This window comes from Musa acuminata, chromosome BXJ2-9 (genome assembly GCF_036884655.1).
Source record: "Musa acuminata AAA Group cultivar baxijiao chromosome BXJ2-9, Cavendish_Baxijiao_AAA, whole genome shotgun sequence".
NCBI lineage: Eukaryota > Viridiplantae > Streptophyta > Magnoliopsida > Zingiberales > Musaceae > Musa > Musa acuminata.
The window spans coordinates 38,832,481-38,845,893 of NC_088346.1; the positions used below are offsets into that span (position 1 = coordinate 38,832,481).

At 40.3% G+C, this 13,413-nt stretch overlaps 1 protein-coding gene across 3 annotated transcripts in view; it reads right to left on the reverse strand.

Annotated features, from left to right (window-relative positions):
* LOC103998509 (uncharacterized) overlaps positions 1 to 13,413 on the reverse strand; it is a 61,325-nt gene that overhangs the window by 13,400 nt on the left and 34,512 nt on the right. For 2 of the 3 annotated variants that reach the window (XM_065126349.1, XM_065126348.1), the window contains exons 2-5: positions 10,126 to 10,254; positions 9,936 to 10,037; positions 7,626 to 7,760; positions 7,405 to 7,512 (exon numbers count right to left, since the gene is read on the reverse strand). In XM_065126349.1, coding sequence (XP_064982421.1) covers positions 7,405 to 7,512; positions 7,626 to 7,760; positions 9,936 to 10,037; positions 10,126 to 10,254 — 474 coding nt within the window. The remainder of the gene's footprint in view (positions 1 to 7,404; positions 7,513 to 7,625; positions 7,761 to 9,935; positions 10,038 to 10,125; positions 10,255 to 13,413) is intronic. The other variant, XM_065126350.1, reaches the window with a different exon arrangement.

Below are 13,413 nucleotides of genomic sequence, written 5' to 3' on the forward strand. Positions count from 1 at the left end.
GCAGCGTATTATCTAAACCCGGCAATTCAATATCGATATGCTCTCGGAACGCAAAATAATTTCCTAACGACACTACGAAATGTTATATATCGACTCTTGCCAAACACTACCGAGGCAGCCGATGCTCTTATGGAGGGTCGATTATTTCGAGAAACAGTTGGTTCATTCTCCGACGTTGTAGCTATATCATGCCGTTACACTATGGATCCTGGTGAGGAAAAGTTATGCATATTGATTATCAATTATATTTAATGTTAATTATTTGTTATGCTAATAAAATCTTATTTATATCTTTTTGCAATCGAGTGGTGGTTACAATTTGAAGGCGATGCACCACATTTAAGGAAGGTTGTCGTTCGTGTACTTTCACAGACAACAACATCTAGTGGTTGCGAACGTAATTGGTCAACGTTTGCATTGATTCATACGAAAGTCCGCAACAGACTCTCCTACAGACAGTTAGAGAAACTAGTATATGTCCATTATAACATGCGGCTAAAATTGCGATGTGCTGAGTTGGATAAGGAGCCAGAGGAACCAGATATTGATCCCATTGACCTCCAATTCTACAACGAAGATTCATAGCCAATGTTAGATTAGGTTGAAGCAGCAGAGAACCAAGAGGATCCTCTACTTGATGAGGCGGGAGATCCTCAGCGTCCTTCACGTTTTATCACCGAGGCAATAGAAGAAGAAGAAGCACAACCCCAACAGGTAAAAAATCCCCCTCGATTACAACATGGTATGAGTCAAACTGCTCGAGGAACTACCGATACCCAACGGTCACACTCGTCCGCCCAACGTGCAAAGGCAAAGGGGAAGGCAATAGCATCAGTTGCATCATTGGAAAGAATCGAGTCGGGCGACGAGACACCTTCACAATCACATTCTCTTTCTCGTTCGGTCCAGAGACATGACAGCAACACGGACAGCAGTGCCTCAACAGATGATGGCGGTGATACCGGGCAGTCGTTGGTCTCGTCTGCACAACTTGAGGGTGGTGAATGAACTGAGGAGCAATATTTTACACATGCCACTCAAGATTCAGATCATGGAACTCGACAAGGTACTGGTCAAGTTTATGCGCGGAAGGGAAAGGAGAAGGGGAAGGGGAAGGCAGTGGATGAATATGAACAAATGCGACAGAGCATACATGATATAGACACAGAAAGAGACTCATCGTATTCACAGCCATCGTATTATGAAGAATTATATGGGCAACAACAGTATGGTGATAGTTGGTCATCCTTCTCTGAGCAACAGCATGATACAGAACAACACCAATATATGCCTCAAGAGCTGCCTCGGACAAATATGATTTATGACGATCAATCAAGGTTTGTCGTACCGGACTGTACCGCCCGGTACGGGCGGTACGACAGGCCAGCGGTATGCGGACCGCCCCGTACCGTACCGACACTGTAGCAGTGTACAGTGCTCGGTACACGTGAGTGTACCGCTCGGTACACCTGGGTGTACCGAGCGGTATACCGTACCGTACCGGTACCGAGCCCGGATCGAAACGCCGGTACGGTACGGTACGGCGAACCTTGCGATCAATCTACGATCAGTACCACATTGATGCATCAATGGCATACGGTGTATCAATACACTATGTCGTGGGATCAATTTCATGATTGGGTCCAACAAACGTATCATATTGATATGTATCGGATCGAGGACCCCGATCCACCACCCGTGGAGGCTCGTCGTTCGTTTTGGTGGTAGAATTAACAATCAGGTATATCTAGATATATGATTATTTAATTCATTTGAATTTTAGAGTTTATATTGTAACAAAATAGTCTAACAATTCAACTGATTTTTCTATAGATATTTCAATCTATAACGAGCTGAAATACGAACCTCGAACAAGACTACCTCAAAGCCCGAAAAAGATATGTGATGCTATTTTTATCTAATTTACATTGATTTTGCTAAACTTATACTATTACTATATTTATTTGTAACTTGAAAACTCTATCCTAACTTTTTTTTTAATTTTCAGGTATTTTTGGAGGGATAAATCGGTGAAATCAAGTGTACCGAGCGGTACACCTCGGTATACCGCTCGGTACGCCGTACCGTACCGTATCGAGCCAGCGTCGAAACGCCGGTACGGTACGGTTCGGTGAACCTTGGTTTATATGGAGATCAAACTCAAGGGAGGGCTGACCCGTGGAATGGTGGGCGCGAGGGCCACCATCAACTCAATGCAAAAAACGAGGAGCGGAATAACTTGGGTGTAACTTGGTGAAGTACCCAAGCCGCATGAAGGGAGCCAGCATAGAAGATGGAACATGGAGCGGAGGCATAGTGCTTTCCTTAGATAGAGGTCAAGGACATGAACTCTTGCAGAGGCAAGAGCAGGATCATGTTGTTCCATGGGTCATTCATTCTGACGGAGCGGACTCATCTTGCATGGTGCCAAAGATGAAGGGAGCTTCTGGGCACATGCACTTTATCTCGGAGGAGCATTTGATGGAGGAACTAAGGCGACTCAATTTACGGAGGCGAAGTTAGGTTCAGAAGGCCTTAGCACGGGGCAAGAGGACGCAGAGGCGGGTACTCTTGAAGAATATGCCACAGTGTTGCTATTCAAGTTGCTATGAAGGAAGCGGTGCACAGCGAAGATTGTGCTGGTAGGGGTAGAGGCCCAAGATCCAGACAATGGTGCACTAATTGCAGCGAAGTCGGGGGACTTTGGGAGCTACTAGGCGATAGACTGTCCTAGAGCGATGCTTCATCTAAGTGTGACGCAAGAGTGGGTGGATGAATGTCGATTGCCAAAGGAGCGAACAAAATCGAAGGTGGAAGAGACCCTGCGATGTATTAGCAGATGCCACACATGGAGGGACCACAATTCGAGTTCATCCCACAAGGATCAGAATGCAATGGAGATGTCACCAGGAGGCGACATGGTGTAGCGGATCGTGGTGGAACAGTTCATGGCAATGCGATACACATGAATGTGCCCCGTGAGGGACTAGATCATACGGAGGTATAATCGAGAGCTACTGGAAGCTCCACTTCGGTGAACAACACGACGGCAAGAAGGGCTATGGATTCAAGGAGTGAAGGTCATGGTATCGTAGAGGCGGGTCTTCCGTGCGTACATCGAATTTTGCATCGGATAAAAGCCTTGGTCATCAGCATATGGGGGCTGTGTTCCACCAAGGGAAAAGTTTGAATGCAAGTACCAGTGAGTCCCATGGGAGGGACTTGATCATACAGCGGTATGATCGAAGCAGCTGGAGAGTTGGACTGCTCCAGAGCTCATATTCGCTTAAGGGAGCCCGACAAGTCAGAGGACAAGGTCGAGTAAGCGAATGTTGCTACCAAGGAAGCTAAGGAGAACAGAATCAGTGCAAACCCTACAACGTGATGGCAGAGGCCATGCATGGGAGTTACAGTTTGTCTTTCCATCGACCAAAGGGAGCTGCTTAGAGAACACAGAGGTGTTGAAGCAGGGGGTCGAAAGGGGCGAGGAAGCGACGATGAGTCCAGAGGGACTTAGCTACCCAAAATCAAGCATCAGTTAGAATGGAGGTGGACTTGGAGGAGTACCACAGAGACATATCTACTGATTGTGAAGAAAAGAGATGCAGATGCGAGGCGACGGATAGTAATGCCATGGGCATGGCAGCGCCATGGTACCGTAGAAGCAGGACTTCCATGAAAGTCATTGATCTCTTGCTCTCATGGAGGGAGAGCGCTTGGTCGTGAAAGGGGCCGAGGAGGTGGAGCATGCAGGGGCAAACTCCAAGTATCGAGACAAGGCTGAAGGGCAGAGGCCAAGGAACTTCGTAAGACCGGTGTCAATGAGTTTCTCATCAAGATAGCCGAAAGTGAAGGACTTCGGGTCATGCAAGAGTGCACGACCAAGGAACGAAGTAGGCAGTACGCGGTATTGTACCTTCGCTACTCAGGGGAGTAGGCGGCAGGGTTGATGGAGAAGACGGTACAATCCCAAAGGCGACCAAATCTATGAGAGAATTACTCCAAGTTGGGGTGAAAACTTCCTACATTCCAGAAGTTCGATGGCATTGAGAAGGTGAATCGCAGTAACTAACTCAACGCAAGGAGTGCAAACACTTCAAGTGCTTCAGAAGTGTGAGCAAAGAGCGGGCGAAGGCTAGTAACCAGCTCGATGCATGGAGTACAACCTCGAGGAGGCGGGCGAAGTCAAGTAACCTTTGCCTTCTCAACCCTTAAGAGAATGGGCGAAACAGAGTACCACAATTCTCTTATCTATCCAGCAGAGGAGCTCTGCACAAGTTCAAAGACCCTTCGAAGATAATGGAATATAATAGTTGTCAAATCCTCACTAACGGTGATCAGTGCTACTGAGAGTAGATTGTCCGCTTCATTTCCTAACGAAATGCCAATCGAAAGCGGAAGTGATGCGAACCTACTTAGATGTGACAACTAAGTGAAAGAAGAGTCAATGAGCAAATTTTGTAGAGAAATGACCCAAAACTTCAGAAGTTTGCAAAACGATGCTCGTTAAAGCTCCAACAAGCATCCACCCAGTTCAAATAGCATGAGGCATTTGAGAGACTGACGTAATAAGAATAGTCTTTTCCTTCATTTGGAGGATCCGTAGGAATCAACAAGGATCAAAACAACTCAGCCAACCCCACACCAGAGTCTCATTGGTGAGTTGAAGCAGCATGGCGGATCAAAGGTTCGACTACTCAAAAATAACAGCGGAGAGCAGTTGGAAGCTAAGAGGCACATTGTAGCTGGAGCAGAAGATTGAAGACTCAGCAAAGGCGAGGAGTTGCAGTGTCGGCAATGGCTTCAACGAGGACGTCGAAGGAAGAAGTAGGAGAGAATGTCACGGACAAACTTTTAAACAGGATATTTGATGTAATGCTTATGTATGTTCGTGTCTTTTGGTATGTTCATACTTTGTACAATATGTAGAGGGACGACTGAAGGCTTAATAGTCCCATTTTAGTTAGGTTGGTGGCCGCTTTAGACTTGTAAATAAAGGTTTTGTCATGTGGACACGTGTGAGAGATTTTCGGTCTGTAATGGACCATTTTACCCTTTGTTGTGTAACTTTTCAGAGCTTATAAAGTTTGTTTGTAATTTGCATTGTCTATGAAGTGTTTTCGGAGATGTTTGCTTGTGGATCCCGAGTGAGGTATTTCCTCTATCATGTTCTCTCTTTTGTGGGTCCTAAGGGACCATGGGAGGCTTCGGGGAGGCTGACCTTTGTGGACGGACACGCAAGGGTGCCGCACGACTTAGGCAAAACCAGTTAAGTTCGTGACAGCATGGGGAGAAGAGAGGTGACGTTGTAGAAACTATATATATATATATATATACCGCTCGGTATACAGTACCGTACCAAGCGAATGTCGAAATTCCGGTACAATACGAAATTTCAATCCTTGGTACGCCACAGGTTAATTAAAATGAGAAATAATGGACTGAGAAGAGGAGTAACCAATGGCTATGGAGGAAGGTAAGGGTAGGAGAGGGAGGCAGACGAAGCTTCAAACGAAGGCGATGTAGGTAGAGGAAACTGCGGAGGAAGGCAATGTTGGTAGAGGAAGCTACAGATAAAGGCAAAGGTGGAGGAAGTTGGGGATGAAGGTAGCGGCAACAATAGTAGACGAAGCTGCGAACAAAGGCGGCAGTAGCAAATGGAGATACGGATGAAGGCGGTAGCGGCAGACGAAGGTAGTAGCGACGAACATAGGGTTTCGCTTTGAAGACAAATTATGTCGGGCATGGGGGGCGAGGGTTGCGAGCTTTGTGTTAGGGCAAATTATTTGGTTCGATTGAACCAACTTTCTTGTTCAATTGAACCAAGCATAAACCCAGACCCATCTTCACTCGAGCACTCGCCCGAGGCACCCGGTGCTTAGGCTTAAGCGAGCGCTCGGGTAGTGCTTCATCGAAACACCTCACCAAGATGTTTTACGAGGTACTCGGGCCTCACCTTGCCTCGATCGGTGGTTTTACAAGGCACTTAGGCCTCACCTCACCTCGCCTGAGCGCCTTTTCGTCCGAGCGCCAATGCCTCACTCGGAGGTTTTGTGAGGCGTTCGAGCCTCACCTCACCTCACCTGAGCATCTGCTTGCTCAAGCGCTTTTTGAAAACACTGGTTGATGAATCTACACCAATCACATAACTCTCATGTGTTGCATGCCACTTGTTGCAATGCATCACCTTTAAATTTTAATTGTTTGAGACTTAAATCCTCCACTAACTATGAGCCTCCTTGGATCATTTATACAATAAGAAAAATCCTCTAATACAAGCAACATACTTTTTGCATTTTGATGATAACGTTTCAATATTCTAGAATTATCATGCCTTGTATTGATAATTATTGATAACATTTGAATGTTGCTTAGAGTTCACTCTAATATTAAATCATGCAGTTTTAGCTTCCTTGCCATAAAAAAAGAATTTTTTGAACTTATTGAAATTGAACAGATCTCATTGATGTATTGTTTCATCAACAGTCATATCATGATGTAATATATTTTTTCAATGTGTCTTTACAAAGCTCTTTGTCCTAGACTATCACTAATTTTATTATTTTTAAAATTATCTTGTCTTACATTTTGTCAAAATTCCTATTGCATTATAAAACTGTTTTTGAAATCATTCTATGGTGAAATATCACTAAGGCAATCAGAAATGGGAGAACTTCCTGAACTAAATCCAATAACCTCCCAGAACCAATCCCAACCTTTAAAAACCCTCCAAACCATGCCTCTAAACAAGCAAGATACCAATCCAAAGGTGCATATCAGAGATTTCTTACTCTTTCTTTTGGAGGGAACCAAACAATTTTTACATTAATCCTTAAAAAGAAACATACTTCCTGATGCAATTCTTCACTTTGATAAAAACCTGCACAACTTCAGTTGTCAGCTCCATTTCTAAGCCAAAACTTCATGTTCCTATTAGACTTCTCTTACAACGTGGCATGAATTTTCAAATACACACTGACTTAGATTTAATTTGTTTTGTCTGCTCTATTTTGCAGAGCCCATAGGAAGCTCCATATTCAAGGGATTATTTAAAGGCTGTTTGCACTTTGCAGTGCTGCCACACATTTTATCAGCAAAAATATAGGAATACTTTTAATCCATTTTTTGGTGATAAATCTCAGAAAAAGTACCAGCTAATAAATATTTCGTTGCATTTCCCCAGTAGTTTTTTTCAACATTTAACAGTTTGGAAGATTTTTAGATTTATCCATGGACAAGAACATGAAAATTCTAGTATTCAAGCAGTACAATGTTGAGCAATGAAAATAAAACTTAATTACTCGAAACAGATTACTGATCATAAAAAGTATTATTTACCATAAAGACATTAAGTTAGTAGCTAAAGTTTTGTAAACAACATGGACTTATTTTCAATGTACGTACTGCATCCTGTTTGGTTGGGCTCTTCCTATCCTTGTTCCTTCTGAATCTGATTTCTTTGATCCATCCATCAGGTAAACCATCTGGGGAATATTCAATTCGGTATAAGACCTATATGGAAAAAGAAGAATTAGATTTCTATCAATCATCAATTGCAGTGAATTTTTAGCAAGGAAAGGCATGAGATATAGGGTGCAATAAAAGAGTTTCAACAAAACCCATACAAGGTCACCGGATTTATTCCTGCAGCGTCTCTTCCGAGAGGACGTGGGGGGACCACATGCATTCCCTGCCTCAATAAACTGAAGTACTTCTTCCTTTGAATAGAAAACAGTTCCAGTCGATTGATGCAAGTAGCACTAAAATGATACAAGCATACAATTCATGTAAACACCCTTTTGATTGCCATTCAAAAATTCAGAATTTTAAAAATATATCAACTATTTATCAGTATATCTATATCACATTCTTTCTAATGCATCCAGGATAAGAAGTTTCTAGGATTTCCATATGCACGAGGTTCAATCTTTGTTCATCATACATCAAAAATTCATTGTGAAGTAATGTTGTTCTCTCAAAAGAACAAAAATCGGCTGGCTATTCATTCACACTACCTATTTTCTTAAATTTTATATCGCCACTATTCATCTGCATAACTTCCAAACCCTATGATTTTACACCCAAATCTGCTGCATATACCACAAAATTTACAAAAATATGCTCACAACTCTAGAAATACACTCATCTCATCATGCTAAACATCCTATAGCAGATGTTCTTGAACAATGAGCATGATAAGTATTCCTGGGAAGAAAGTACAACTTGACTATAATTTATCAAACTACAAACCAAGTGGACATAGCAAAGACCTGCCTGTATTTGAGAGAAAATAAATCAATTCTACAAACCAGATGGACAACCTGAGTTCAACATGAAAGTTCAATCACCTATAAAAATCTAGCAAATACATAACCAAATAGTGGTGCCGAAAAGATATAGCAGATAAGAATGGCAGATTAAGAAATTTCACAAACATGGTCTTGCTGCTGAATACTTCTATCATTTGCTACTAAGACTCACAGGGATAAAGCCCCATTTGGAGCCTCTCGCTTGAACAAAATTGATGTATGGTTTCTTGACCCTAATGGGCTTAGGTTTGTGTGGGCTACATTCTGACTAGTTTGGCATTCTTGTGCAGGTGTGATTCAGATCTAAGGAGATGTGGCTACAGGTGCAGAGGCCATTGCTACAATGGAAGGGATCTATGAAGTAAATATGCATCAACTGAAAAATATGATTGAATCAGACCCCCTAATCCAAGCTGTCTCTGGAAAGTGAAGAATCAAAATGTGGAGCTAACAATCAGAATTTTGCTCAAGTGATTTGTCAATCTCAAATTGTGCATATCTATAGAGAAACTAGTGGATATGCTGATTATCCTCCTAAACTAATGTGTTAATTGTCTTGCTAATTTAATTTGTATGGTTTGAGAAACTTGATGAGTTCTCTTCTCCCCATTTAGATATATGCAAAGCTGATGTATCTAGATCTTCTATTTCAAGGGTAATATAAGGCTTATAAGCCTTTGCTCTTTCGTACCAAAAGAAGAATCAGGATATAGACTTATAGTGAGGATGCCATATTACATCTACATCTGGTAATGGAAAATCATTATATCCTTAGACTGTTGAGAAATATCCATTATATAGCAATACTTTCATATGTTTATATATGTTCATATATCCTAATTATCAACTTTCATATATAATAATAAAAGTACATGCAGGGTAGGAAAAATAAAGGTGCAAACTCATATATATGTGCATACACCATCTTGACAAGATGCATGCCAATGTTTACCACATATATACCAAATGAATTTTCTTGCAAGAACAATAAGAAGCCACAGTTCCCAACTATTTCGGACTGGATGCATGGATCATTTTCTTCCATTAAGGTTTGCTGAGAGCAATATCGATTGTCAAATGAACCATTAAAATTTAGGGCCAGCTCTATAGATGTAATTGGCTTTAGCAATGTTTCTCAGGACTTTCTTTACCTGTCCTTGTGCTGCTAATCTGAAATGGCTTACCTTGCTTAAGGATTGCACTCATAAGTCTCCTTTAACATGTCCTGATTACCTTACATGGTTTTCCCTCAACTTATGCTTGTTTGAGGCTGTCCCAATAGTTTATGAATGCAAATATCTTCTGTTGAATCATTTCTAGTGATCCCACACATCTCTGTCTCAACATCATCATCTCATCAACAACATTAACTTTCTGGATATATCTTTTTTCTAGCTAGCCAACTTAAATCTACAAAATATGCGGACCTTTTATATACTTCACACACAAAAATCATACAACATTCCTGGCACCAGTCTCCACTTTAACCATCCCTCTTCAACTCTACGAAACATAGAATAACAATAAACACTATAGGTTGCAGTAGATAAAATGATCTCATAAAGATAAAGATGCAGCTCCAAAAGAAAACGAAATAGATACTATACTTCATTATGTTTGTGATACCTTGTACCTCTCTTCTGCTTCTGCACCAAATTTTCGAGTTCTAATCTCCATGATCCACCCACGAGGCAACCACTTGAGTGAATCTTTTACTTTATGTACAAGCTAATAATCAATAAAATCAGCAAAACATTATTATAAGTCCCAAATATGCAACTAAAAGCACAAAAAACTTGAAGAGAGGAACTCTTACTTGCTGATCTTCATCTCCAAAACATTCTGTATCCTCAGATGCATGGGATGCAGCTGCTACAATGTTGAGATAGTGGATAACTTCCTCTTTTGAACAGAATGTGTACTCAGATATGGGACATGTGTAATACTGCAATAGAAAACAAAAATCAAAGGCTTGCTTGTCATGCTTACAGGGATTCTTTTTTCATTCACAACCTACGGCATGCTCCTCATTTCACAAAAATTCAGCATCAGGAGCACATATAAATCTTCAAGGACATATAAAGAATATCAATAATACAAAAAATGGCTGTCATTAGGAGCATTTGAGTAAAAGGGGATGAAAAGAACTGCAATAAAGAACACGGTTCGATGGAAATGGAAATAGCACATTAAATATCGAGTCATGCTTTCTAACCTTATTAAATAAAGGCTATTAGAAGATGCATGCTGTTGGGTCCAGCCCATATGTGGGCTTGGACCGGATGATTTGGGCACCGAGCACAAATCTGATGTATTAAAAAAAAAAAAAGGAAAGAGGCGTGCGCAACATGAGTGAGGGCAGCGAACAGAGGCGTGCATGCAGCGAACAGTGACGGTGCTGAGAAAAGGAACGGAGAGAGAAAAGGAGAGAAAAAGTTAAGATTTTTGGGGCTGTTGCTAGATGATCGAGAAGTTAAACTTCATTGGTTTTGGTTCAAATTTTATGTGAATATCTTTGCAACAAGCTCTACAATCATAATGGTACCGATCTACAGTTTATCCTATCTAAGGTGCTTTCCTACTATACCCACTTTGTGAGACCTAAAATTTTTCTTTTATGAAATCCATATGTGGTGATGATGATATGTTATGGTTAAGCCAAAATCTGTCTTCTTGATGTTATTGTGATCCTTTGATTATTCTGAAGATGGTGATAGTGAAAGTTTGAAGTGGACTACGATCCCGTGGTTTTTCCCACATTGGGTTTTTCACGTAAAAATTTCAGTGTCTTACTTTGTGATTGATTTATTGTTCTACTGTTTATGCTGCTCTGGTTAATATTTTCTTTTGATAACAAGTTGGTATTTTGAATAAGGAACCCGTTTTGATACACAAAAAGGAAAAAAAAATATTCCGCTATAATAGTTTTTCTCAACACATGCTTAGAAGTTACCTTTCTGATAGTAATTTTTAATATCAAGAAGAACCAGTAATTTTTCATATCAAGAAGAACCAATTGTACTGCCTGAATAAATAGAACTAAATTATGACTGGGATGACAATATTCCTTGACTTTAGCATAGTAGCCATGAAAATGTAGTTAAAATCCTATGCCCTGTCTAAAATCAGAAAAGAAAAACCACCATCACAAATGAATGTCTGCAATTGATGTGGAAGTTGGGAAAAGCAAGCAACGAGCTAAAATTAACCTATAAAGTGAAAAGATGTTTGGATGAATTAATAGACCATAAAAAAAAATAACTGAAGCCAACCATATGCATAGAGATCTTGTGGTGTATAATTGCAAGTTCTAATTTCAAAAAATTAACCAAGATGTGAACCTGAATGCAGATCATTTCGGCATATATTGAATTACCAGCAACATCTCACAGTCAATAAAGCAGGACAGATTTTTTGATGCAGGGACCGAGTCATCAGTCACAATATACTACATGAAAGTGATGATGCAAATAAGTTGTTCCATTATGAAAAATGGCAGGTATTGATGATCATCTATTTATTAACATAAAAGATCCAGTTTATGCAAGCATGTTGCAACAGCCAAAGGGCTGAACCATCTTGAAATGTATCCAATAGTAAAAAAAGAAATTCAATGGTTCATGATCAACCGTAGCCTGTTTTGTGACAAGATCAGAAAAGAAAATTAGATGTTTCAATGAACAGGTGGATTCCTTATGATTTTTTCCAAAACAATGTTTGCTAAGAGTAGCCCATTTAGCAAAACAGATCAAGCTACTTCCACAAAAACCATCATGTCTTCTTACTTATATGACCAACCTAACATTGAGAGTTTTAAGATAGAACCTAAGGTTTGAAGTTGCCAAAGAAGGGTTTTCACTAAATTTTCAACACCTCTCATTTTCAGTTCTGTCCTCTTTTTTTATGGCATGATTCGTTAAACATGTCAATTCATGTTTTAGACTGGACCTTACAAACAACAAGAATAGACCAAGATGTTGGTGTCTTTCAGCACAAGTTCAAATATAGTATTACCAACTTTGCATGATATGCACATGGCATAAATGCCCTTCAAATATAATATTTCCAAGTTTTCATGATGACTAAATTAATCATATGGGTTTCACATGCAAAGTATACATGGATATGCCATAAAGCCTATTATACTGTCAAATTGAGCCATCCAAATTGATGATTTTCAACACCTCTAAGATTCCAGATAAAAAAACGATCATTTGAGCTTTAACCAGAAACTGAATCAAGTGTAATGAATCAACATTTCTCAGTCCGAATTAGAAACTCCCGTTTGCTCAAAAGTCAAAACCACTGAAATCATTAGCAGGCTCGATCAAAACCATCAAATTTCAGAAACCATAAAAATAAGCACAAATCCCATTAATTTCTTAACATTGAGATCTCTTTTCAGTGACCCTTTCTTGGGGAAACTGCCAATCTCAATTCAGATCAATCAAGAACTTCCAAAGCTGTGAAAACCAACAAATTTGCAAAATTGTGCAATGGAAACTCTTTCCTTGGAGTTGAAACTGAAATTATAACTGACACTAAATCCCTGCAGGAAATCATTTATTTGATCGTCTCTCCAAGTATGGTTAGCAAATCAACCAAATATTTGAAATCTTATTTATGATATCTGAGATCACGATGAAACAGTGATTAAAAGTCATGAATATTGACTGTGTGCTTTTAGTAACACAAAGTTAACACTAAACAATCTTTAACAAGTGCTCAATGTGAAGTAGATTCTTAATTCAGTTCAGCCACACAAATTCTAAGTACAACTGCACTTAATTTGGAATCCTTCTCAAACTGGTAATAAGCTAAAGAGTGGAAGTTATTCGGCCAGAGTGAAGCAACGAACTTCTTGACTTCATCTTCCTGCAAAAATTGTGGCTACCATTCAGCTATTACTGATCGTTCAGAATAGAAGAGGTTTTTGCAATGATTCCCGTCACGTAGCCCTTCCTCACAAAAACCGACGAGTAAAGAACCGGATTCAGGAGCAAACCGAGAGACCGCGGAAGAGGAACAAACAGAAGATGAAAATTACATCGTATCACCAGATGAACGGCTAGAACAGGAAAAAGATCCGTTCAAGAAAGGAGAG